Consider the following 23,816-nt stretch of genomic DNA (forward strand, 5'->3'; position numbering starts at 1 on the left):
ATACATTTTGCATACTCCTTATGTATAATTTACATAAGTAATTCATTCAATTTTTTTATATTTTAATAAAATTAAAAGTATATTTTTTTTGCATAGTTTTTGCATGTAATTTTAGGATACAGTAATTTTTTTAATTTATTTTTGTTCGGACTAAGTGAATAAAAGAATCTCGAAATTATAATTCAAAAATTAAGGAGCCCAAAATTATAAATACCATAACTAAAAGACATTTTCATACAAATTATCCGTGAAAAAGGCCTATATGGATAAATACAGTATTTTGACATTCGATTAAAACAAATGTATTTTAAAATTACATAATTTTAAAGATGGTTTCAGATGCACTTGTAAACCAATGACAATATTGAGCAGACCCTCCTGCCAATAACCTTATACACTATTACTGAGGACTAACAAGTGATGCTGCAGCATCAAGAGCTTGTACATTGCCACTTATGGCAACCTTTCATTCCAAGCCTTTTGTATAGTCCCAACTACCAAGTGGTGTTGCATTTCAAGTCATGAACCAAAATATTACAGAAAAATTCCATCCACAACCATTATGTAATTTAGGAGACACCAACTTGGGAAGTAACTCCCATTTACAAGGCTGACCAATGAATAAAATCAAGTTGAATCATGTTATTAGACTATGCATTTCCACACTTAATCCTAAAGGAGTGCAACTTCCTACAAGTAGAATCAACCACAGACGTTGTATCATTTGCAAATGCAGTAATGATAGTTCATAGTTCATAGCAAAGTTGAATCAACCACAGATACACAATGACAAGAAAGTAATAAACAACTTGAATAAGAACAAGTAAAGCTTCTAAACAACAACCACAAGATAAACTCGCATCAATATTTAAAACTATTACATTTTATCACTATTATCATAAGAGAACAAATCAACCAGTATTGTATAACTTTGAGCACAAAAGCTCGCGCGCACACACACACAAAAATACTCAGGAAAGTAATATTATTCTCACTTCAGTGTCTGGAAATAACTATGTGTATATTTATTTATTTTTTTAACACATCTGATCATATAATCATACCTCTCTATAGCCGTCTTAGTATTCCAGTAACAAGTGAATCCCAAAGACACCAAAGAGAGATATCATTATTATTAGAAGCAACATGATCTGCTTCTTCAATGGCAATATTGACGATACCAGCAGCTTCTCAGCCATCCAATAGCCCCCTCCTTATAATCACCCCTGCTGTAAAGCCACCATAGCATATTCGAAAGCGAATTACCATCATCGAAACCATTCAAAGCCCGAGTTTTCACCAATGCAGTCTCCTTGTCATACATCCCCTCCATGGCATACACAAAGCCCTTCCAACCTTCTCCAACGCCTTCCCTCGACAGCGCAGGCAATGTCCACTTCACTAACTCCTTCACAAATCCAACATCCTGGAACAGAACCTCAGTTATCGGCAACAAAGGTAGCACTTGAATCCCCAGCCTGCACTCCTTCCATTCAGCAGGAGCAAACCAGAGCCCACTATCCCTCTTATTAGCCCACAAGACTCCCATCAATCTATTCTCTCTACTGAAATCATCTTCATACAATCCTTCTCCCTCTCTCACATGCCACCACATCTGCGATGCCTGGATCTCAAAGGCTGTAAGCGTTGACCCAACAGACATGAGATGGGCATCTCCATAGCTCAATCCCAAAAGAGCAGCTGAATAGTAAGCATTCACAGCCTCACTAGTACTCTCCTGATTCCGTCCATCTGCAAACTCGGTCAACCCACCTGCCCAAGAATGCAGCTTCCAAAGATCAAAGCATCTCAACCTAGTGTAAGTAGATTCCGGCTTGCGAGACTCTGTCATGAAATCCGCAACCATGGAATAAGCCTGGGGCATAAACCTCCTCCCCCATGCAGGATCAATCTTAGACAGCACTGCCATTGCATAAAGGAAGTAACCCAAGTGGTAATGGTGATCATTGAAGATCCCAAACCCAAAGTCAGCACCGGAGTCCACCGACCCCTGCTTAGTGACAATCCCACCCCATTTGGGATCATACAGGAAGCCATTCCCATTAAAATTCCCATCCAGCCACGGTGTAATTGAATTTTTCAAGAACTGCTGCACAGATGGGATTACATCCGGAAAACCAACCTCCTCTGCAATCAAGGCGAATCTAGCAGCTCTGGCAATCGCCTTTCCGAAGAAGTACGACGAAGTTGTACTTATGGGTGTAGAGCTAAGAGCATCCACATCCTTGCGAAGAGCCGCTATTATCTCCTCTTGACTATCCTCACTCAAGCCTTTCGTCGAATGCCATGTGAGCGGCACCGGATCGGCCTTCAACACCCAAGAATCACCCACTACTCCAACGAGATCGCCGTCAATGCTTCTAAACTTGAAATCATTCAATATCGTCGCACAATTCTCATCAAGTAAGCGAAGGTGCAACGGGTGCGCAAGCATCAACAGATCTCCCCACCCCTTCTTCACCCAATTGTACTCCACACAGAACGGCCGGGCGAGGGAGGCATCTCCGGAGACCGGGTAGCACGAGCTGAACCGATCAAGAACCGGCTCAAAGCTCGGCTGCGGAAGTACAGCGATGCGGATAACGCCGTCGAAGCCGGGGGCCGTCAACAGCGAGACATTGGATTGCGTCAATTGCAGCGGCGAAGAGGAGTACAAGAGGAAGGTTTGGTTGCTATTCAGCTGGAAGACGTACTTGGTAAAAGTTGAATTAGATGTGACGGACAAGAAGGCGTGGACGGAGGCGATGGAGATGTCGACAGGGCCGGCGAGAGTGGCGAAGGTGACGAAGGGGCTGCCGCGGACGAGGAAGAAGCGGAGAGCCGGCGGGAGGTCGAGTGTGACACTGAGATCATGGAAGGAGGAGATGAGATGGTTGGGAGATGAATTCGAAGGGGAAGAGATGGTGAGATCCGCGGTGAAGGTCTGGTAGATAAAAGAAGGGGTGGCGTAGCGAGATGGGTAGGAGAGGGAGAGGGAGGAGGAGGTGGATTTGATGAGGTAGGGATGGATGTACTCGGGCTGGTCGCCATTTTTGAGGACGAAGTTTTGGAAGAAGGAGTTGGTGGGGAGAGGAGAGGAGAGGAGGTTGGAGGAGAAGTAGGGAGAGGGATTGGGGAGGACCGGGGACTGGGTGGTGGGGAAGAGGAATCGGCGTCTGTGGTGATGAGAAGACATTGGTGGTGGTGGTGATGGTGGTGGTGATGGTGGTGGTGGTGGTGGTGGTGGTGACGGCGGCTTTGTTTGATCTGAAATCTGAGAGGGTTGGGGACGGTTGTTGATATCCTCCGCGAAGATTTTGGATATGATAACGTTAATATGTGTTGTCAACCTTCTTAATAACCTGCACCCTAACTCCATCATATTGTCAACTTTAATACAAGTATTGGAGTAGGTGATGACGGGGTGGAAGTTGTTGGTTTGTTAGAGCTCTTGACAGATACTATTATTTGATAATATATTTGACTCCAAGGGAGGTATCGGGTTGGGGCAGGTCGATGTTATCAAGTTATGGCCCTTTGCATGTGAATGGAAGGGAAGAACAAGAACAGCATACTAGCATAGGAGGAGGAGGAGGAGGTGGTGGGAATGATGTGAAGGGGAGAGAGAAGGGAGGAGGTTTGCTACTAATGAAGAGAAGAGCGTGGGTTGGGTTGCCCAAACAGAATCAGCAAGACGGTTGGGGATGGGAAGGAAGCCGTATAGCACGTTTGAAAGGAAAGAATGGCGCGGTTAATCCGTGGAGCTAAGCTTAGTTTTGCTTACTGTCTAAGGTTAGTAGCACACCGTACCTTGCCTTGCAAGTTGAGGTTAATGGCATGGGCCGAGGCTTGATGTGGAGATTTATCCTTCCTTCAATTCATTCCTTAGCAGGTAAGAGTTAAAACACACGAGACCCTGGCCTACCACTGAGACCATCCTAATCACAGAAGATGTGCTATAGCAAGTGCGCAGAACCGTTACGAATAGGGTAGTGAAGAGTATCTTGATTTTCCGCATGCGTAAGTACCTTTAAGATAGAGCTCTCTGCAAATTATTTTTCACTGTATTTACCCTTATGACATTCACACTTTTAAATACTCTATGTACATTCATGAATATCTACGACAATACTAGAGGATCGTGCAGGAGAGAAAATGTGAAACAAAAGACACCAGTGAGAATAGAGGATAAGAACTCGGTAGTATAACCATATCAATTATGTAGGGAGTACACAAATTCCAGTCCATGTACAAGACAAGCTTTAAAAAGAAATGATGAAATCCTGAGCGAGACAGCACAGATATCAAACACGAAGTAATGCGGGAATCTGGCATGAATTGAGTACTTAAGGAACATAAATTGATGAGGAAAACATACAGACTGCCATCCTACTGGTAATAGTAACCTTCAGCAGCTTGAAACTATATATGAGACGAGTCTCTGATGAAAAGCAAGATACTGACTGTTATTCTAATGAAAATTACAAAATTTCTCATTCCACGTTGAAAAGAATTATTCACGCTACAAAATGCTACAAGAGCCACTGGATAACACTGGCTCACCATTTGCATGAAAAGTTTGCTAGCAGGACAAAGATGACTGGGCAGTATTATACACCATTAAGATGTTCAATAATGCCACAGTAAATAAAATATTTAAGGAGAAATCTACAAGAAGTAACTGAAATCAGCCCTTGGTTATACATAGAGCTGTGATTTTAGCGACATACCTATCTGAAAAGATTAACCCACCCAAGATTTGAGTACTTCTCTTCATGAAGAGGGAGCAAAGTTCAGTTCCAATTGCAGTATAAGACCATCAATAGTTCCTTTTAAGATGACAATGAGACTGCAAATCAGAGCAACTACAGAACAAATTTGAATGTGTCATCCTAATCGGGTAAAATGCTGGTATAAAGATTAATTAGCACCAGATAAACAATGAGTAAAATATGCTAAGGTCTTCTCCAGTGCTATAACAGGAATAGGAAACATAAAAACACAATCCATAACATATCTAAACAGCAAAAAGGAATAACCTGATACTCAGACCCTTGGTTTCACTGAGAGGCCTGTCTCAACTTTCTTGATTTCAAATATCAGCATCCTCCACATCTTAAGGACAAACATTTCTGCCTCGTCATCCAGTATAGACTGAAGAAGTTCTAGCATTTTTGATGCCTGAACATGATCTTTCGTACAGGAGACAATGTAATCAACCAATGTTGCTTCCTCCTCACCAAGAAACTCTGTGATCTTCTTTGAAATCCAAGGCCTCATTCTCTCTTGCAACTGATGCTGCAGGCGGGAAAAGGCATTGAACTACATTAATAACATAAACCAAGGAAAAGAAAAGATAATCATCTGCATGAACACCAGACTATTAACAATGTTGCACCCCAGACTGTACGCTAACAAATTTATGTAATTAGTAGAATTGTCACTTCAACAAAAGCTAACTCAAAATAAGAACCAGGCACAAAAGGTCATGTTTTAAGGCCAAATTTCTCCATAAAAGATACAAGTTATATAACTTGAATTGCCATATAAAATTATAATAAAAAAATGTCGAAGAGATGAGGGATTAGTGAAGGGAAACATGTACACAACCATAACTTTGTTACCAATTACGTGATTCTAAGACACCAACACTTCAGCAAGAAGCACAGGGTAAAACCTAAGATTTAAACATCACTGCATGCAAAAGCATTATAAAAAAAAAAATTGGAACCAACACAAAGTTACTGATCTATGCCCTCAAATGTGAAAGCAAAAAATCATTCACCTTGTCATAAATTGCCCAATTTATTTCATAAACAAAAAGCTCTTCCTTCGTCTTTGGGATCATGTCGATCAACTGTTTCGCATCCAAAAGTTTTTTGTTATCTGCTTTAGGCTTGTCTTCTCTATCCTTCTCCCGATCATGCATCTTATCGTGCATCTTATCCTTACCGTCATCCTTCAGACGGGGGGCATCATCTTCATTTCTACCACGGTCTCGTTGGTTTAATCTATCGTCATCATTTCGAGCACGGTCTCGTTGGTTTGATCTATCACTATATCTCCTACTTCTGTCTTTTTCTGTCTCAGACTTTTCTTCCTTTGGGTTAGAGGTTGAAATGCGCTTGGCAAATTCAGCAGCAGCTACAATATTTGGTGGTGCTCCAGAAGCATTACTTTGGACAGCTTGCAACTCCTCAGTAGAGTAATCAATAGGTACAAGAGGTCTCATCTTCTTATCATCAACATCCTCATCATCTTCTTGATGAAATACAGATGGAACAGTAGTTCGTTTTCCTGAACCTATTAGACCAAAGCCCAGCTTTTTAGTTGGGGCATTGCTGTTCTGCTTAACATCTGAAGTGGGGCCTGATCCCAGGCCCAGTTCATCATCAATGTTGTTCTTATAAATTCCATCACCTGCCAATTGAAAATCCACAACATTGAAAACTTATAAAAGAAGCCAGGACCAAGAATTGCAGTGCTTGACAAATGACAAAATACTTACCGACATTGTCACCATTAGCGACCACGTTCTCATAATCCGGCTCAGAAACAACTTGGTTGCTTTCAACAGATTTTCTTTCTTCTTGTATATTAGGTTTTTCACTCTCCATGTCCATTTCCATAGAAGCCTTTGACTCATCTTTTTGTGGTGGTTCCTCTAGTGCCCTCCTCTTTGCTTCAGTAATTTCGTCCTCCTCCTTAAATCTATCAGCCAAGTCGTCCTCCTTTTCACGCTGTCTCTTCCTTTTCTTGTCCTCAAGCACACTACTCCTGCGCCTTCTTTTCCTCGAATCATCATCATCACTCTCATCTTCCTGCTTCAAAATCTCCCTCCTGCGTTCCCGCTCCCTTTCCTTCTCCCTCTCCTTCTCATATTGCCTTTGATATTCTTTCTCCCTCTCTCTAGCTTCCCATTCCTTGACACGATCTTTATACAATCGCTCAGACTCTCTAAGTTTCAGTTCCCTCTCCCGCTCCCTTCTAACACGTTCTCGCTCTCGTTCTCGCTCATACCGTTCAAGTTCCCTTTCCTTCTCTCGTTTCAAATCGCGGTCCCTATCTCGTTCTTTGTTCCTGTCACTCCTTCTGCTCCTATCGGGTGAGCTAACATCAGGCTTGTCATTTTCAGTTGTCATTTTGTTATCACTTGCAGTATCGTCATCATTTTTATCTTCAGCGGCATCTGCAGCAATAAGCTAGTATATCAGCTCCAGCAAATGAAGCCCAATTTCTGCGTCAAAAATTATTATTCAGAAAATTAAAGAGAATAAGCCAACTAGAACATGGACTCACCACTCCTAACAATATCCACGTCTGAGTCCCCATCCCTCGACTTAGAAGGAAGTTCGGAATGCGACTTAGAAGAACCATCAGCGGGCGTCTGTACAGGTGGGGGAGGAGGCAAAGGTTTTGTCTTTAATCTCTCTTCTATCATACTAGTGATCTTCTCCAGAGCATCCCTGTCAGCCTCACGGTCCTCATCAGTAACAATACCAAATTTTTGGGCATTCTCTTGTTTTTCTTTATCATCAGAATCTTCTGGATCCTTCTTAGTTTCCACTATGACTGGCTTTGGAGATTCCTTTTCAATAACAAATCCATTTTCATTCTCTTTATCACCAGCTTCAGTTTCAGCTCCTTTGAGCTTTTCTCTTTCAGTCTTTTTTTCAATATATTTCTCAAGATAGTCCTTGGTGGCTTGATTAATATTTAGCTGATATTACCATGACCAAATAGTGTTAATAGGAGCAAAACAAACATAAGGAAATCAATCTGAGGGCCATATGGTGAACTAAGGACAGAGGCAAAACAAGATAACATGGACTCAGGTATCCGAAAGTTACAAATAAGATACCAAAATAGAATTGTAGATCAATACAGAAGGAAAGAGGTCAAAAGGTAGCACTCTGAGATACAGCACTTTGTGTAATTACTAGAAGTCCAAAACTAAAACTATTTGATGCATACGCGCATACAAAAAGAAAATTCAAGATTCAATATATCATTCTTTAGCCCATTTAAAAAATTAGTATTTCCAAGTATGATTTCTGTGTTTCTTCCACCAAAATGTACATGATTAATTTTCTCAATGAGAGTTTCATAAACGTCATCTAAGATCATAATGTCCTTCTTTTAGCATGCAAGAACATGAGGAGCTTATTACAGCTTATTAGCTTCTCCAACACCATGGAGGCACCATGAAGATAAAGGAACTTCAGAAGATTTAAGCTAGATGAAGGTGGAACATCAGACAACTTCAAGTTGTAATCTTAAATTCTCAATGCCCACTTCTGGAGTGCAAAAGCTAACCATCCCTTATATCATCACAATGAACAAAAAAGCCAAACAAGCAACAAAAAGAAAGAGTAGAATGCAGCAGCCATAAGCCCAGCTAATAGTAATTTTCAGATGCAAATGTTATCAAGCAACTCTTTGACGCCCAGTAGAAAGAACTTTGCTAGATAAATTAGCAGTGAACTTCTTGACTATTTTGCTCTCACTCAACTCGTTTGCACAAACTTTGTGGCATACACTAAGTGGCCATTTGACACTTCATTGAAAAGGTGAAGAATCTAGACTCTAGAGTTAACTAGAATTAAAATTTTCTTTCCTTAAATGTGAAATCAGTTGTATGAGAAAAGAAAAGATCCAATGCATGAAGAAAGATCCCAACAATTTAACATTCTGAATCCCAAGATTAACTTGTTTACTACATGGCTATATTGGTAAAATGGGACTGCAGTTGTCAGCACTTATGGCCAGGAACAACTAAAGTAAGTCTCTTAAATATCCCAGTTGACTATTTGTTCACCCTACTCTTAAATGCATTTTTCTCATCTGGTCTTCCAAATATCAACAATCTTGCTTTTAAATATACAAGAATCGTGAAATGAACTTTGTTGGGCCCTCGCATGTGCTAAAGCAGCTTGCACAAATAAGTATATTTCCAGATAATTCACTGGCAAGTGGTGATGATGTAACAATAGAATATAGATGAATTAACCTACCACCAGTTCTTGACCGTCAATGTTCAATTTGCTGAGTAACCGCATTGCACGAAGAACTCCTTCAGCAGATTCGAATTCGCAAAATCCAAAGCCTTTAGGGGTTCCATCACTAGGATCTTGGGCACGTTTCCAACTTTTCACTGGTCCACATAGCTTCATAAAAACATCATTTTGAGGGAAAATATTACAAATTAGACATCAGAAATATTTAATTGATGAGTGAAAAATACCATGGTAAATATATTTTGGTGTTGGCAACAACTCACCCGAAGGATAGAAAGGAGGAACTCATTGTCGACTGTGGAGGCGATCTTCCCAACATAAACTGTGGTTTGTGGCTTTTCAGCTGGAGGAACAATGGGAATAACTGGCCTGACTGCAGGGGTCACAACAGGAGGAATGCCGCGGATCCCTGGAATAGGAGGTCGCGGGATCACACCCATAGGCGGAATCGGGCGTGGAGGAAACCCCGGGCGAAACATGGCTGGATATGGGCCAGGATATCGAGGCACTCCTGCAGAAATACAAAAAGAAGAATCTATGCAAACTTGTCAGACAAGATCCACCAACTTATCAGATAGAGAAAGAAAAAAATTTCTAGAAAATATTCTTTTACACATGGAAAGTCCAGAAGAGAAAAGGACAATAATGATCAGACAATGTTACCACAATACAAGCATACAAGAGATGCGCAGCACAAGCTAGGCAACTATCGCCAGCTGAACAAATAACCTGGGGAGATATGCACAAAATACCATTTGTTTCATCAAACTCAAGATGTGTGAAGTTGGTCTTACCTTTCTATATCCATGACCACAACCTTCAGAAGTTAACCCAGGTATCATGAAGTAACATTGAGAATTTGCAAGACTTGCAGAGTTCACACCATTGCAATGTACCACTCAATTGTGAAAGGACAATAAATGTATCACTATGTCTAAGCTTCTCATCAAAGAAAATGGCAGGATAATATAAAGGACAATAACAATATAAAGTATATCGAATAGAATAGACGGGACATTAGAAAATTCAATAAAGGAATCATAATACCTCAGGAAATATTGCAACGTGCACTCAAGTATCCATGAAGGCCGTGAGAGGAATATTGTACTTTCGGCTCAAAAACTGGTAACATGCTAAACAATAATTTACCAAATTCACTTTCTTTTAGACGTAAAACCTAACCAAATTGTTATCAAATGACAAATGCTCAAAACAACACCTTTCAAGAATCTAAGCATACCAACATAGAGTTGAAGTGATCTTTTGGCAACCGCAAGCCGCTGACGTTGCTCACCATGGACCATTAGATGATGCTGTAGGAGAAAATACCCAGTCATCGATACCAAGTGCATATTTTTTTTTCTCTTTTCCCTGGTCTTCTTTTCACCCGTCAATCATCCCCTCTAATTTCCCCCAAATATGTTCTAACACAAACACTAACGTAACACTAATTAACCACCACGCATGCTTTCCAGCATTTATTTCAATCATTATTCCACAGCATAACTAAATACCAGAATGACCAAGCAAATTCATGTATAATAGAGATGCATCTAATTAAAAGAATCAACGAGTAAACAAGTTTCTATCACTAGATTTGCAAAAGAAATCCAGGAACACCCACCGGGAGGAGGAATCGCACCCGGAGGCTGAGGAACCGCCATGTACCCATTCGGCACCTGCCCATACTGCATCGGCATCGACCCCGGCGGCTGGTAAACGCCGATCGGCCGCATCTGGGGAACCGAAGCCGGAACGGATCCAACGCCACCCGCCGCTCCCGGATACACGACAGGGACCGGAGCCGATACCCCTGGAGGCTGGATTCCAGGGTTTTGCGCCATCGGATAGCTAGGGTTCGGGACAGTGGAATACTGGGGCATGGCCGGAGCTCCGAGCGGCCGGAACGACGGGGCGAAAGACGGAACGGCAGGCGGAGGAGGTGTTATAACGGTAGGAGCCGGAGTAGGGTTAGGGTTTGGGGGGTTGGGGGTTGGGATTTCGGTACTGGATGGAGTGGAAGATGGAGGAGGGTGAGGGGAAGGGGATTGGGAGGTGGATTGGAGGTTTTCGAGCTCGGATTTCTCCGGCTTGGATTCTAGGGTTTCGGGGGATGAAGGAGCGACAACCGCCATGGACAGAGCTTGGAAAGAGACGCAAGCTGGTCGCGAGAGATGGATTGGGTTCAGGGACTCGAAATAGTTGGGGGTGGGGGAGATCGGATTCTTGAATTGGGAGGAAGGTGGCTCCGGTTCATATTATAGGTTTAGCCCGCGGACGGCCTTAATACTAACTACTACATAGGTGTGCTCGATGGGCTTGGTGGAAAATTGGGAACTCCCTTTTAAACAAGTGGCCCATATGTAAAGTAAAGCCCTGCGATTGTTTGTTGACGCCTTTACGATCTACGCTTGGCGTCTGATGTGGGGGGATGGACGGCTGTGATCGTCTGCGAACCAGAGAAATACTACCGTTAATTGAGAATGACTGTGATAATACTCTTCATACTGCACTATAAAAAAGTTTAATGCATGAAATCTTGAAAACTCACCGTTTGTACTGCAGCTTTTGTCGAGCTCTGAGAAGTTTTAACTGCAGCTCCAGTCGATCGAGCTATGCCGACGTTCCTGATTTAAATTAATAAAACTCCTTATATGAAAATTAACGGCAAAATAACAGTAGATGTGTGATAAAAATACGGTAATAAACAGATAATAGATATGTATGAATATCTATTACCTTACGTCTTCCTTGGTGAGTGATTTAAAAAACCCATGCAGGGGCATATTTGTCAAACTCGAAATAGTCCATTCTTTCGTGATGTCTACTTAAAAGAGGTTTTTTCTCTTCTACCGACTTCTTAGGTTATGATATCATGGATAATCTAAGAAAGGTCTTCAGATTTGTTGATATACTAAAGTCTCGTTCGAAAATAATATTTATATAGTTGTTGTTAGCAGCAATAACGCAAGTCCCTCCACCTCTAATGACAAGTTAATTGATATTAGTTTGGCCGAGATAAATAGTAATTTAGCTTGATTATTTCTAGTGACAACTCTAATTCCTTCGGTCTTGTTTAGTAAGTTCTATGATCTATAAAAATTTATTTTAATAAGAGGGCGGCAAAGTTAATTAAAAAGAATGAAAAAAGAGAGGGAAGAGATAACTCAAAGATGGGGAAATAACTCCTCCTTTGGCCACTAGATTAAAAGTGGAGAGAGAGAGAGGGAGAAGAGAACAAAAGAAATATAGAATTATAAAAATATAATATTTATATAAAATATAACAGTAAATACTATGTATTAATTTTTTTTAAACCACCTTCACAGTCCTTGCGAATCCAAATAATCATAATCTCATATCTTTCTCAAAAACTATACTCCGTTGGAACTTAATTATAGTCCAGACTGGAAACTAAATTTAAACCCCCACTCATTGACGCACGCGCCGCACCCGTGTCGACCAGACTGGAAGCTTCTGGATCACCCATTCACCCTCACAGGACCCTCTATATAATCCCTCGCTCGGCATCAGATCGTCGAAAACCCTAAGTGCCGCGGCTGCCTGCTTCCGCCTCGGCTTTCGCTCCTTCAATCTTCTTTACGTATACCCCCAGTCCCTTTTATTAGTCGTTCGTAATTGGTGGTGTCATCGCATCACATTGTTTTGTAGTTTTGGTGTTTTAATCGAGTAATTTGTTTGTTTATCGATTTTTTGGTAGATTAATCTTGTGAATTTTCGAGGTTTTGATGGGCCGATCTATGATGATGCATATAAAGGCTTGTTTCTCACGAACATTCGCAGTGGCCGCCTAAGAGCTTTCGCCTCGCCGGGCTTGAGAGCTTATGCTGTTTTTATCCTTCCTTGGATGTCTGAGATCCCCATTTCTCGAAATCCTCTCCTGGATCACTTTGACTCTCTTCACATCCAGAAGAAGCCTTAGCCTCACCCCCTCTTCATCATTTTTATTAGTTTTTTGTTTCTTATTGGTGGTATTATGGTTGGAATTTATCGGGGCATATATATTCTCGGTATGCTGATTGGAGCGATCTATGATGATGCATCTAAAGGCTTGTTTCTCATGAACATTCGCAGTGGCCGCCTAAGAGCTTTCGCCTCGCCTGGCTTGAGAGCTAATGCTGCTTTAATCCTTCCTTGGATGTCTGAGATCTTTGCTTGAATCCCTTTTTAGATCCAATTTTTCGATTCTTTTTTTTTTTGTTCTTCTTTACATGTTCGTTTATTATGCTGCCAGTCGATAGTTGGCAATGATGAGACTACCAAAGGCTTGTTTCTCAAGACATTCGCAGTGGCCGCCTGAGAGCTTTCGCCTTGCCGGGCTTGAGAGCTTGTGCTGCTTAATCCTTCCTTGGATGTCTGATGCCACTTCGAAATCCCAAAGTTTCGATCGTTTTTATTTCTAACTAATCCGGTCTTACCGGCTTTTGGTCGTTTTTAATGGAGACTTTGAATCCTCTTTCCGTTCTCAGAATTTGATTTTAGTTGCTTATATTGCTGGTGGAATAATTCTTTTCAATATGTAACGTATTATAGTCAAAATTAGGCTTATACTCTTGGATTGGAATTAACATTTATGCTATCTACGATCCATTTATATTGATTGGATCTTTGAATATTCCAATACCAATTAACATCGTCCAACAACTACAGAATCCATTCTCTTCCGTAAAATCCATTGTTATGGTATGTTTTTGAATGTATAGTGCTACATATAATGTACTTATGTACTTGAAATATGTTCTTAGCCGAATATAGTTTCCAAGATATTTGTCAGTCGAGGCACTTCAGCACTTGTGGTGATCGATGAAAAATCGTCCGGATAGTAGGATAGCGAGCTTAATGCGAATATCCAACAACATGGGGCCAGATGCTTATGGACTTCAATAAGAAGCTCGTCTATTGTTGCTCGGTGGTTTAGAGGCAAGTGACGAACGGATTGCGACCCCCAATAATGCTGGATAGAAGTCGTTTGCTAAATGTGATGTGAAGCGGAAGTACTCAACCTCCCTTTCCGATGCCCGAGAGAGAGAGAGAGAGACGGGTATCCAAAGAATCCTCACTCATTAAGCGAAATTTGTTACAGCTCTGTAGTCCCAGATTTCTTCTTGGCGTCTTGTACTATTGTTTGATAACTGTTACATCATATTGTTGGATGAATTTTCTTCTTTGTTTTCAATTAAGCCGTTGCTCGCTAGATCGTGGGGAAATACTCTATTTTAAACGGATAGATGTGCGTGCTCTGAATTTTGAGCTACAATTGAATTTAGTTTCATTTCTCGAATCCTTAAGGTCTTAAGATAGAATTGTTTAGGGCAACCTGTTTAAGCAATTATTTTAGTTATTTAAGGTACCTTAAGTATTTGAGAAATATTTGAAGTTTAAAACATAAGAATAACTAGCTAGTTTTGGCTCTATTCTCAATTCAAACAGATCCTTATAAACTAATTAGTTCTACAACTATTTTCTCTTAATATTTCGAATGCTTGAGCCGAGCTTGAGAGAGGCTCGGCTTGAAATTAAGTTTTAATTTTGAGCCTTGATTTTAGGCTCATGATTGAGCTGAATTAATTTCGAGCCACAATTTTAGGCTCAGGATTGAGCGAGGACCTCCTCTGGGTTTTGTCCCGCTCTGATCGCAGCGGCGCTTTTTGTAACCAGAGCTCTTCATCTATAAAAAAAAAATTCTTTAAAAAAAAAAAAAGGAATTAGCCAACCCGTTGATCTTCTTGCCTCCTCTCATAGTTCTCAACAAAATCGTCCACACCAAAGAAGCTTTGAATAGTCGTCGATTTCAATGACTACATGGACGACGTCCAGCGTGCTAGTGGGAGGCGTGGTGGCAAAGGTTGATGGTAAGCGCGCCGAGGATCGGTGTCACCATAAGAGCTTTTCAGTAGGAGATCGAGAGGTTGAGTAAGGCTCTGAATCAAGTTCTACTTAGGCTCCGACTCAGGCTTATGTTAAGAAAGATAGGAGCAAAGTCAATCTCTCCCCTGCCAAGCTCTGCTCCAAGATTGTCCTTTGCGATGTCCTAATCGTGAGGAGCAGGGTAAAGGTGACGAGGGAGGTAGATGAAGGTGACAGGGAGGTGTTCGAGGTTGGGAAGGAGAGTCTTAAGGTGGTGGAGAGAGCAGGGGTGGGGATCGACAACGTGAATCTCTAAGAGGCAACGGAGTTTGGATGCCTTTTTGTGAACTCGTCTACTGCGAAAACCGTCACAGCAGGATTAATGGTGTAGCATAAGTTTATGAATTAGAGTTTTTTTACCCCGTTATACTGAGTCTATAGAGCCGAGTCTGAGTGGGTCAGTTTTAACTTAGACTCGATTTGATATTAATTTCGAATTAGTTTTGACGACTCGGATTCGACTTATTTTTTAACCGAGCCAAACCGAATTTAAGCTTCAATCGAGCTAAATCCGAGCCAAACTCGAGCTGCTTGTTTATTTTGACAGCCCTAGCTGTTGATGTCAACTTTAAAATTTCTTTGACAAATTGTTCTGCTAAACTGTGTTCAACAATCGGAGTAGTTGCCTAATAGGCAGCCTGTGATCAATGTCAAGTCCTTTTTTGGGGGGTAAAAATGTCAAGTCCTTTGAAGAGAAAAATTCTCGTCCACATTAAACTCATGAAAAAGGAAAGCTTTGAAATGTATCAATATATGTCCTCACGGAGGGTCGTTGTCGTACTTTCATTATTGAAAGCCTTTGTTTTATATCACAAACCAAATGCCAAACTACGGCTTCCTCCGTCTTCCTTCTGCTTAACATCTGCGGCTCCGTATAGGTTTGCTCTCTCTCTCTCTCTCTCTCTCTCTCTCTCTCTCTCTCTCTCTCTCTCTCTCTCTCTTTCTCTCTCTCTTGATGATTTTATATATCTATGTCTAGGTTCCAGCCATGGTGATGATGGGTCATCATCTAGAGAGACTTGTGGACAGCCTCAAGTCGAAGCTGAAGCTCTTGAAGGCGAAGAAGCCTAGGCCTTATGACAAGGTGGACAAGACGGACAGCATGAGAGTGGAAATTAGCAGCAGGAGGGCTCAGAAGCTTATAGCCAAGAATCTCATGGCTGTCGATTCCTTGGGCCACAAGAGCTTTGCCTTCTAATTGCTATTGCTATGTATCTCATCTTCCCTCCCAATCTTCCATATATATATATATATACTCTCACCATATGATTGGTCTGCTATCCTCTTGCCATTTGTACTATAAATGAAGTGATATGTATGCTTCTATTACTCTACCATGGATGGTTTTATGTTGAAGTTTATTGTCTTCCCACCTTTTCTTTCCCCTAAAATCTTCTCAAATACACTTGCAAAGGGAGGAATCACTATGTCAACACGTTAAAAAGAGAATTGGTTTATATTATCCAATTTATGTATTAAGGATCTCATCACCTGTATATAAAACATAATTTTATTTTTAAGAAGTAAAAAAGTATAATAGTGTTTAGGAATGACTTCTCACTTGTTTCCTCCTTTCTTAGGGAAGGGGAGAAAAGAAGAAGAAGAAGAAGAGAAACAATTCATTTCGCTGAATCACTACATTAAGTGGATCACAAGGGATTAGGCCCACAACTTTATTTGCTGGGAAAGCTAGTTACTGGTCATAATCTTTGAACTTGAAATCCAATAAAATGCCTTAATATATCATGGAAAAAAACAAGGACAATTTGGATGTATTCTGCATGAGCATTAATTGTGGGCCTATAAAGACTCTAATCATGCTCAGGAAATTGTATGGCCTGAGGTTTGACAACAAGGACGGGTATTCTGTCCTACTTATTACACTAATCGCATTCTCAATAACTCTATTCATTTGGATCGAATATAAAAGGATTAGTTTACGTAATTAAGAGATAAAGTTGACCGTTTTGAGGTCATATTTAAGCTCAAACGTGCAAGTCAAGTAATGGCTGGACCCATATTGTCCAAAGTTTTCCACTCCTATACACTCCAAAGTTCCTTATTTGCATATCAGCCTTCCAAAATTCTCTATTTTGTTATTAAGCTAGAAATAAAAAGGGTTAATACTCTTCGAGATATATCTTAGATGACCAATACTCATATGAAACGAACCATAATGAGATAATAAATATGATGAAGTGCACATATGCTCAATTTTATATTAATATTTTTTTAAAATAATTTAATAAAAGACATGACATAAAAATTCTTAACTGAAATAAATACATAAAAACAAAATAAGGGTATTTTTTAATAGTTAAATTGATGAGAATTTAATAGTTAATTAGGTTTAATTGTGTCCGTATGAAAAGTAAGAGTATTAATAGTAATTTTGACTTTTTGAGGGATGTAAACGTAATTATAAAATTTTAAAGGGGTCTAGAGTCTAGACACAAATAAGATGTCGCGATGTATTACTGGTGGGTTATCGGGCCGGGTTTAGTGAGGCCCAATAATGGATCCGGCCCGACCCCGGAATACCTTTACTCATCTTCTCAGGTAAATCGAGACGGCGGAGCTCCGTCTTATCTGAGAGAGACGCAGTGTTATCGATCCTCCCCCCCCTCTCTCTCTCTCTCTCTCTCTCTCTCTCTCTCAAAGAAGGATGAACGCCATCTCCGTCTCGAATCCAGCGAGATGCTACGCTCCTCCTTTTCGCCGCCCACGAACGTAAGATTACATCTCGATCCCTCTCCTTAATGTTCCTTGTTCTTTGATTCGCTAAACCTTGCGTTTTTTTGTTTCTGTGTTCTTTTCGCAGGAATCCAGGGAAGACCAAAAGGGTTTCTTTTGCGGGTTTTAGAAGCCCCAGATGTGCGATGGATGTTTCAATCGGCGGTGGGAACTTCAATTACGGTAAGACTTTATTGTACTGTTCGTTCGCTAGATTGTTGGCTCTTTCTTGCACTTAAATGAAGAAAGATTTAGTTCCTGTTGTCAATTTATTTCTTTTTCCTCTATATATCTATAAGTGTTGAATATTTCATGCTGTTTTGATTTGGACACAGCTGTACAAGATAATGGATTGAAATGTCACAGTTAGTAGGAATAACAATTTTTTTCCCCTCCAAGGCCTGGTACTGGACAGAGTTATCTATCTTATTTCCTGCAATGCAATCCAAAAACTCCCATATATGCCTGTATACATATTATTTGGCATATTTATCGTTTTACTTCTTCCAGTATTGCAGAGAAATAAAAGAGATAAATCCATTGTATGTGATCCGCTTTGTTTGTTATGGTCTATGATTTATGACTCCATCTTATTCTTGCTGACATTGGTTAGAAGTTTCCAAAGAGATTATGGAAGTAAGGTAGGCTGAATTAAGTTTGAAATAAGGGAAACTCTGGTGTCATATGGAAATTATGCATAAGATGAATTATTAATAGGTGTTTCACAAATTCTTTACAACGTACATGACAATATCACACTGAAAAGGTGATTTTCTCGTTAACAGAACGGTATACGTGAGATTGCAGTTCATGTTCTTGTTAGATCTATTATGACCATGGAGTGTTCGACTCTTATGTTGATTTATTTCGTTGGAATGCATTATTGAATTGATGTTCCAAAGTGAGGCTTGTACTTGCTTTTATTCTTATTGGGGTCATGAATACTCTAATCCACGATCAACTTATTGCACCTTTATTTAAAATCTATAAGTATCAGTGACTTAATCAATTTGTTTTGTAGAGCATATTCCAAAATTTCCACGGATGAATGTGTGGGATCCTTACAAGCGTCTTGGTGTTACTCGTGATGCTTCTGAAGAAGAAATCAGAGGGGCGAGGAATTTTCTTCTACAACAGTATGCTGGGCATGAGAGAAGCATGGAGTCTATTGAAGATGCATATGAGAAGATAATAATGAAGAGTTTTAGGGAGCGAAAGAAATCAAAAATTAACCTCAAAAGCAGGTTGAAACAGAAAGTCGAGGAATCACCATCATGGGTCAAAACATTGCTCAGCTATGTCGAACTACCGCCAGTGGATGTTATCCTGAGAAGATTATTCCTTTTCGGTTTCATGGGTGGATGGAGTATAATGACCTCTGCAGAGACTGGGCCTGCTTTCCAAGTATGCTCTAGATTTTGGTACTTATAGTGCAATGAATTTGCATGTTTCCAGGATGACATGTTTACTTCTTTTCAAGTTGGATCCACTTCATCCATAAGATAGATAAATATTTCTTGGGGCAAGTTTTCTTGCAAAGATAACATAGTACTTCCACTTCTCAATTTCTTCACCAATGATTTTGTGACAAGGATTTAACTTTTAAATTTCTCCACTAGCTCTAAAATAAAATTAATGCATGAACAGTAGCTTCAAAGGGAGAGCTAATTTCATTTGGATGGGTGTTTTATCCTGCAGGTTGCTCTTTCGCTCTTATCTTGTATCTACTTCCTTAATGACAAGATGAACAATGTCATCAGAGCATCAGCAACGGGGTAAGTAAGAATTTTCCAACGTATTGCTAGATTGTTAAATTATCTCGTTTGTTTATTTATCACCGTCCTCTCCTCCAGATTCGGAGCTCTTGTTGTTGGTTGGATAGTTGGATCTATACTGGTTCCTGTGATTCCTTCAGCTGTTCTGCCACCAACTTGGACACTAGAACTCCTTACCTCATTGGTAGCTTATGTTTTCTTATTTTTATCCTGCACTTTTCTCAAGTAAAATTGTGCTTTCTTTTCCTATTATACAATTAATGTAAAGAAACTTAATTTTGCCATTAATTTTGATGAGTCCTGTAGGTGCACTGTTGGCCCTGTTTTATCAACAATTCTTTGGTTTACTTCAAGTGCAATTCTCTTTGTATGATTTGTTGCATCGTTGGATAAATCCTTTTGATTCAGCGGATAGAAAATTAAATTCAGTTATTACCACTTAAAAGTATTTTAGTCTTGTATTTCTAGTATTCTTGAAATTTCTTCTCACACTCACAACTATGTAACATATAAAGTTGGAAATAAATGCTTTTAGTATATTGTAAATCCGTTCAGAGTTGTGCACAGATCATAAGAAAAAACTGCTTTAAATACTGGAACTCCTAATAATGAAGAACACTTACAACTGGTCAAATGAAGATACTTTAGAACACATATCTTCAGTAATAACTGCAAATTTATGCAACATACATAGATAAGGAAGCCAATATAGCTGACTGGATAATAGAGAATGCTGTTTTTCCATATGAATAGACAAGGAAGCTTAGAAGTTTCAATCTTATCAAGCTCTGCATGAAAAGAACATGACAAGATGAGGTGGTCATGCTTCTGTTTCCTCTCCCGCAACTCCACAAAAAGCTTTCAGTTTGTTTTTAGCTTTCCGGCCATCTGCAGAGAAGCGAAATCGCAGGTAATCGACATAATTGCAAGGCTTGTAAAGCAAAGGATGCTGTTCATCGACCAGTTCTTGCAGGGTCTCTACTATGCATCCATCCCTCGGCTGCGAACTGAAAAGAGCAGAGTATCTTTTGCAATTACTCGTTGGCCTTACGCGATGGAGGCAAGGTTGCAACCTTCCATTTGTTAGGACCTATGTGCAACAACCAGTGTGATGATAGCATAATACTGATATTGATCTGATAAAGAAGCTACAGCACTAATATTGTGTTAGAAAACAATGAGAAATCTTACTGCAAATGCTTCACCGACCACGACGGTGAAGGAGTTCGGTGAGGGCTGTACATGGATCCATTCGCCGTCTTTAGTCTGCACTTCAAGTCCTCCTACCTGATGCTGGCAAACTATGGTTATCATGGTAGGATCCAGGTGAGGTCGCATTGCAATTTTAGTTTCCTGATCCAATGGAACTCCATACTGTGAAAGCCTAACACTATACTCCAGTGATTCAATGTGAGAGACGTAGTGCTTTTCAAGGCCCATACTCTGTAGGACCATCCTCCCAATCATCTGCTCCAACTCTTGCAAATGCTTGGCATATGTACACACTGTATTGCTAGCCGATGAGAAGAAATTAAGCAGTGATTATTTCTCAAATACATAAGAAGAGACTGATGAAAGAAACTAGGATTCTAACAGCAATAACTATGAAGGTCTTCCATCTACAGTAGATTAATTCTATCTTACTTTTTTTTAATGAAAATGCCAAAAAAAAGAAGAAAAAAAAAGAATCCCTTTTCCCCTTGCAAAAGCTAAGAATCCTTACCAAAAGCTTGGATTCCCTTTGGGCCAAAGGAGGCGAGCAAACTTCTCAACGCTCTCGAGATTGGGCGCGTCCTCTACTCGAAGGCTCTCGTAGTCCATGCCTGGAATCTGGCCTATGTAGCCAAGGTAGGGCTTGGCCGAGCTATTGCTTTGCTTGGTCTCTAATGGAAGCCCAAAGAGATCGACCATGGCTTTGCCAAAGAGGGCTTCTTTTAGCTCTTCGCTCGCCCGATCAAACACTGCCTCGAAGCACCCGTACATCTCCATGGCTGCCATCACCTCGGATCGGATCGAGTCCCATAGCTGGGATCCGGATTGGGTCCGATCCAATCCTCGGAGATCGATCTTGGGGATCTGGAGCTGCTGCTTTTCCTCGGCTTCCATAAGCTTCTTCTTCTTCTTCTTTTCTTCTACGTTAGTATTATAATGGAAAGCGAGTAACCCATGGTGGTTGGTTGGTGTTTGTCATAAAATAGTCTTTTCTTTGACCGTTTGTGGGTAAATTCACCAAATATTGTTCCAAAAGTAAATAAATTCTAAACTTAGAAAATCATTTTCCGATATAATGGTTGTTCAAAAAAATAAAAATAAAAATAAAAATAAAAATTCTAACAAGGCAACCGGTTTTTGATATCATATTAAAATAGACGTTAGCGATTTATATACATTTATTCTTTGCTATTTACGTGACCTAAAACTTATTATCATAGTAAGATCATTTTTTTTCTTTTTTCATTACATTATTTAGAGAAATTTAAAACAAGAGCGTTAGTTTAAAGATACGATGGTTGTAAATTATTTAAAGTACGGCTTGAGGTGCGTTTAATTGTTATAAAATAAAGTTTAATAAAAATAACTTTTTTTCTCTTGAAAAATAAAATTAAAAAAAAATTTATTTATTTTTTATCAGTAAGAAAGTCACTTTCTACAAATTTGAGAAGTGAAGTTAATATATACATCTTCATATCTAACAGGAAAAAAAGAAGAAGTTATGGATCTGGACATATCTTCAAAAGTGAAGTTAAGTATACAAATTTTTAAGTAGATACATGTTCATATTCAAATATCCAATATACATCTTCATACCCAATAGTGAGAGCAATGCTTGGTATATCTCTGCCTCAATTATAATGCTTGTAATAGCTATCATTCTTGTTGTTCCGAATAGCACAGCATCCTATCGAGTAGACGATGATGAGGAAGACGATGAGCGCGATGTTGAATATGGAAACATATTTCCATTTGCTCTTCATGGTTGCAAGAACACCAGCCTTGCATGAGTCGCAATCGTAGCACAGCTTACGTTGATCGTTGCTCCATGTCTTGCAATCCACACCACCTGGAGTGATTCCAGATTTCGGAGCAACCCAGTACGTAGCATTCTGATATACAAAGCCACAGTAGGTTGGAGGTTTGCAACAGCCAGACTGCATCATGAACCAGTGATTAATTAGTATGTCTGTTTTTGCAAAACATTGATCGATCAATCAAAAAGATAACGTAAATCTAAACAAAAAAAAAAGTGTTTACAGTATTTTTTAATAGTTTAAAGAGAGTGTAAGACCAAAAATATTAAATGTAGAAATAAGTCCTTGATGCTTGTAGGTACTATATACTTGCTATGATATGAATAAGTTTACGAATACCTTGATGGGTGAAAGGTTTTGCTTGTAAAACTCATTCGCCTTAAGGCCCACATCTCCATCGAAACCCCCACACACCTTGCCATCCTTCATGCAGCTCTTGATCTCCTCCCACGTCTTCCAATCCCCTACTCTCTTCTGCAGCCATTTCGAATAATCACCAAGCCTGTACTCCTTATATCCCTTCCCCGATATCACCTCACCGACGCCCTTATTCGTGATCACAAACGCAAACACGGTGAAGCAAAACATCCCAAGGATCAACAGGAACAGCACGAAGAGATAGATCCACAGGAAGAACGTAATGCGACAGCACGACCCAAAGAGACCCAGAAGAGATACCACCAAGAGGAAGACGCCTAGTATTATGACCGGCCATTGGAGGAACTTCTCGCATTCGGAGGCGGCGTGGAACCTAAGCCATGCGCCGATGCCGATGACAGGGACGGAGAGAAGAAGGATAAGAAGGTTTAGGGTGCCTAAGAGGCCATTGCTGATCCTAACCATTGCTCACTAATTTATTCGTATGCTTAAGAGAGGAGAAATATGAATCCCTCTCTATTCGTATCCCTATCTCTATCTCTAACTATCTCTCTAACGTCCTTCTCTTTGAACAATACGGAAGAAAAGAATGGTAGGAAAAGGAGGGAGAAGAAGAGGATTTTCCATATTAAGCTTAAGTCCGTTACACGAGGTATGTATCGTTGTTTCATTCTAAATCCCCGTTAATGAGCTGGGAGTGGGAATAAAATCCGGACACGGATTCGGAATAAGTGGGTGGAATAGCGAGGCAGTTAATGGGGTGTTGGGTTATAACCAATAAAAACGGGATAAACTCGAACTTTATTCTAGTTAGGAAATAGGAATATTATACCTTACAAAAAAATGAGAGGTCTTTGAAAGGAATGAGTCATGTTACAGCCTTGAGCCTTACTCCCTCTTCCAACATTTGATATCATTTTGCTGGAACTAATTGTGCACAGGACCAGCCCAAGTAT

The 23,816-nt window shown here is 40.1% G+C and overlaps 5 protein-coding genes and 3 non-coding genes across 14 annotated transcripts; 4 read left to right on the forward strand and 4 right to left on the reverse strand.

Annotated features, from left to right (window-relative positions):
* Nucleotides 1-832: 832 nt before the first annotated feature.
* LOC140779912 (glucan endo-1,3-beta-D-glucosidase) lies at nucleotides 833-4,243 on the reverse strand. The gene has a single exon (XM_073125246.1). The coding sequence runs from the start codon at nucleotides 3,380-3,382 to the stop codon at nucleotides 1,160-1,162; it is 2,223 nt and encodes a 740-aa protein (XP_072981347.1). The 5' UTR covers nucleotides 3,383-4,243; the 3' UTR covers nucleotides 833-1,159.
* Nucleotides 4,244-4,442: 199 nt separating this feature from the next.
* On the reverse strand, nucleotides 4,443-11,266 carry LOC140779910 (RNA-binding motif protein 25). Of its 7 annotated transcripts, none has more exons than XM_073125240.1 (8): nucleotides 10,642-11,266; nucleotides 9,281-9,528; nucleotides 9,015-9,167; nucleotides 7,300-7,720; nucleotides 6,509-7,189; nucleotides 5,786-6,420; nucleotides 5,040-5,298; nucleotides 4,443-4,829 (listed from the first exon to the last, which is right to left on the reverse strand). In XM_073125240.1, the coding sequence occupies exons 1-7, from the start codon at nucleotides 11,150-11,152 to the stop codon at nucleotides 5,047-5,049; spliced, it is 2,901 nt and encodes a 966-aa protein (XP_072981341.1). In that variant the 5' UTR covers nucleotides 11,153-11,266; the 3' UTR covers nucleotides 4,443-4,829; nucleotides 5,040-5,046. The 7 variants fall into 7 exon arrangements, with proteins under 7 accessions (XP_072981341.1, XP_072981340.1, XP_072981346.1 ...); XM_073125239.1 differs by having other exon boundaries at nucleotides 4,443-4,865; XM_073125245.1 differs by lacking the exons at nucleotides 4,443-4,829; nucleotides 10,642-11,266 and adding exons at nucleotides 10,065-10,150; nucleotides 10,258-10,287 and having other exon boundaries at nucleotides 4,894-5,298.
* Nucleotides 11,267-12,773: 1,507 nt separating this feature from the next.
* On the forward strand, nucleotides 12,774-12,897 carry LOC140779978 (small nucleolar RNA SNORD14). The gene has a single exon (XR_012107424.1). It is a non-coding gene; the product is annotated as a small nucleolar RNA SNORD14 (small nucleolar RNA).
* A 167-nt stretch (nucleotides 12,898-13,064) lies between these two features.
* LOC140779977 (small nucleolar RNA SNORD14) lies at nucleotides 13,065-13,188 on the forward strand. The gene has a single exon (XR_012107423.1). It is a non-coding gene; the product is annotated as a small nucleolar RNA SNORD14 (small nucleolar RNA).
* Nucleotides 13,189-13,281: 93 nt separating this feature from the next.
* Nucleotides 13,282-13,402, forward strand: LOC140779976 (small nucleolar RNA SNORD14). Its single transcript, XR_012107422.1, has one exon. It is a non-coding gene; the product is annotated as a small nucleolar RNA SNORD14 (small nucleolar RNA).
* A 4,126-nt stretch (nucleotides 13,403-17,528) lies between these two features.
* On the forward strand, nucleotides 17,529-20,138 carry LOC140779124 (protein CHAPERONE-LIKE PROTEIN OF POR1, chloroplastic). The gene is made up of 5 exons (XM_073124102.1): nucleotides 17,529-17,675; nucleotides 17,767-17,861; nucleotides 18,700-19,082; nucleotides 19,377-19,453; nucleotides 19,532-20,138. The coding sequence occupies exons 1-5, from the start codon at nucleotides 17,611-17,613 to the stop codon at nucleotides 19,680-19,682; spliced, it is 771 nt and encodes a 256-aa protein (XP_072980203.1). The 5' UTR covers nucleotides 17,529-17,610; the 3' UTR covers nucleotides 19,683-20,138.
* On the reverse strand, nucleotides 20,025-21,589 carry LOC140779123 (probable 2-oxoglutarate-dependent dioxygenase AOP1). The gene is made up of 3 exons (XM_073124101.1): nucleotides 21,177-21,589; nucleotides 20,645-20,966; nucleotides 20,025-20,543 (listed from the first exon to the last, which is right to left on the reverse strand). The coding sequence occupies exons 1-3, from the start codon at nucleotides 21,557-21,559 to the stop codon at nucleotides 20,274-20,276; spliced, it is 975 nt and encodes a 324-aa protein (XP_072980202.1). The 5' UTR covers nucleotides 21,560-21,589; the 3' UTR covers nucleotides 20,025-20,273.
* A 707-nt stretch (nucleotides 21,590-22,296) lies between these two features.
* LOC140777068 (tetraspanin-8-like) lies at nucleotides 22,297-23,325 on the reverse strand. Its single transcript, XM_073120968.1, has 2 exons — nucleotides 22,822-23,325; nucleotides 22,297-22,602 (listed from the first exon to the last, which is right to left on the reverse strand). Exons 1-2 carry the CDS (start codon nucleotides 23,323-23,325, stop codon nucleotides 22,297-22,299), a joined length of 810 nt encoding a protein of 269 aa, XP_072977069.1.
* Between the last annotated feature and the right edge of the window lie 491 nt (nucleotides 23,326-23,816).

The sequence above is a fragment of the Typha angustifolia genome, chromosome 15 (assembly GCF_048772165.1).
Source record: "Typha angustifolia cultivar Huaian chromosome 15, ASM4877216v1, whole genome shotgun sequence".
Lineage (NCBI taxonomy): Eukaryota > Viridiplantae > Streptophyta > Magnoliopsida > Poales > Typhaceae > Typha > Typha angustifolia.

Excerpts from the sequence above, each read along its gene's own strand:
- LOC140779912 (XM_073125246.1), bottom strand. The coding sequence starts at position 3,382 with ATGATGGAGTTAGGGTGCAGGTTATTAAGAAGGTTGACAACACATATT.
- LOC140779910 (XM_073125240.1), bottom strand. The coding sequence starts at position 11,152 with ATGGCGGTTGTCGCTCCTTCATCCCCCGAAACCCTAGAATCCAAGCCG. Across the intron at positions 9,529-10,641 it reads GGGTGCGATTCCTCCTCCCG|GAGTGCCTCGATATCCTGGC; the intron begins GTGGGTGTTCCT and ends GTATTTCTGCAG. Across the intron at positions 7,190-7,299 it reads CGTGGATATTGTTAGGAGTG|ATGCCGCTGAAGATAAAAAT; the intron begins GTGAGTCCATGT and ends TTATTGCTGCAG.
- LOC140779124 (XM_073124102.1), top strand. The coding sequence starts at position 17,611 with ATGAACGCCATCTCCGTCTCGAATCCAGCGAGATGCTACGCTCCTCCT. Across the intron at positions 17,862-18,699 it reads CGGTGGGAACTTCAATTACG|AGCATATTCCAAAATTTCCA; the intron begins GTAAGACTTTAT and ends TTTGTTTTGTAG. Across the intron at positions 19,083-19,376 it reads AGACTGGGCCTGCTTTCCAA|GTTGCTCTTTCGCTCTTATC; the intron begins GTATGCTCTAGA and ends TTTATCCTGCAG.
- LOC140779123 (XM_073124101.1), bottom strand. The coding sequence starts at position 21,559 with ATGGAAGCCGAGGAAAAGCAGCAGCTCCAGATCCCCAAGATCGATCTC. Across the intron at positions 20,967-21,176 it reads AAAGGGAATCCAAGCTTTTG|CAATACAGTGTGTACATATG; the intron begins GTAAGGATTCTT and ends CTCATCGGCTAG. Across the intron at positions 20,544-20,644 it reads TGGTCGGTGAAGCATTTGCA|GTCCTAACAAATGGAAGGTT; the intron begins GTAAGATTTCTC and ends TGTTGCACATAG.
- LOC140777068 (XM_073120968.1), bottom strand. The coding sequence starts at position 23,325 with ATGGTTAGGATCAGCAATGGCCTCTTAGGCACCCTAAACCTTCTTATC. Across the intron at positions 22,603-22,821 it reads AAAACCTTTCACCCATCAAG|TCTGGCTGTTGCAAACCTCC; the intron begins GTATTCGTAAAC and ends TTCATGATGCAG.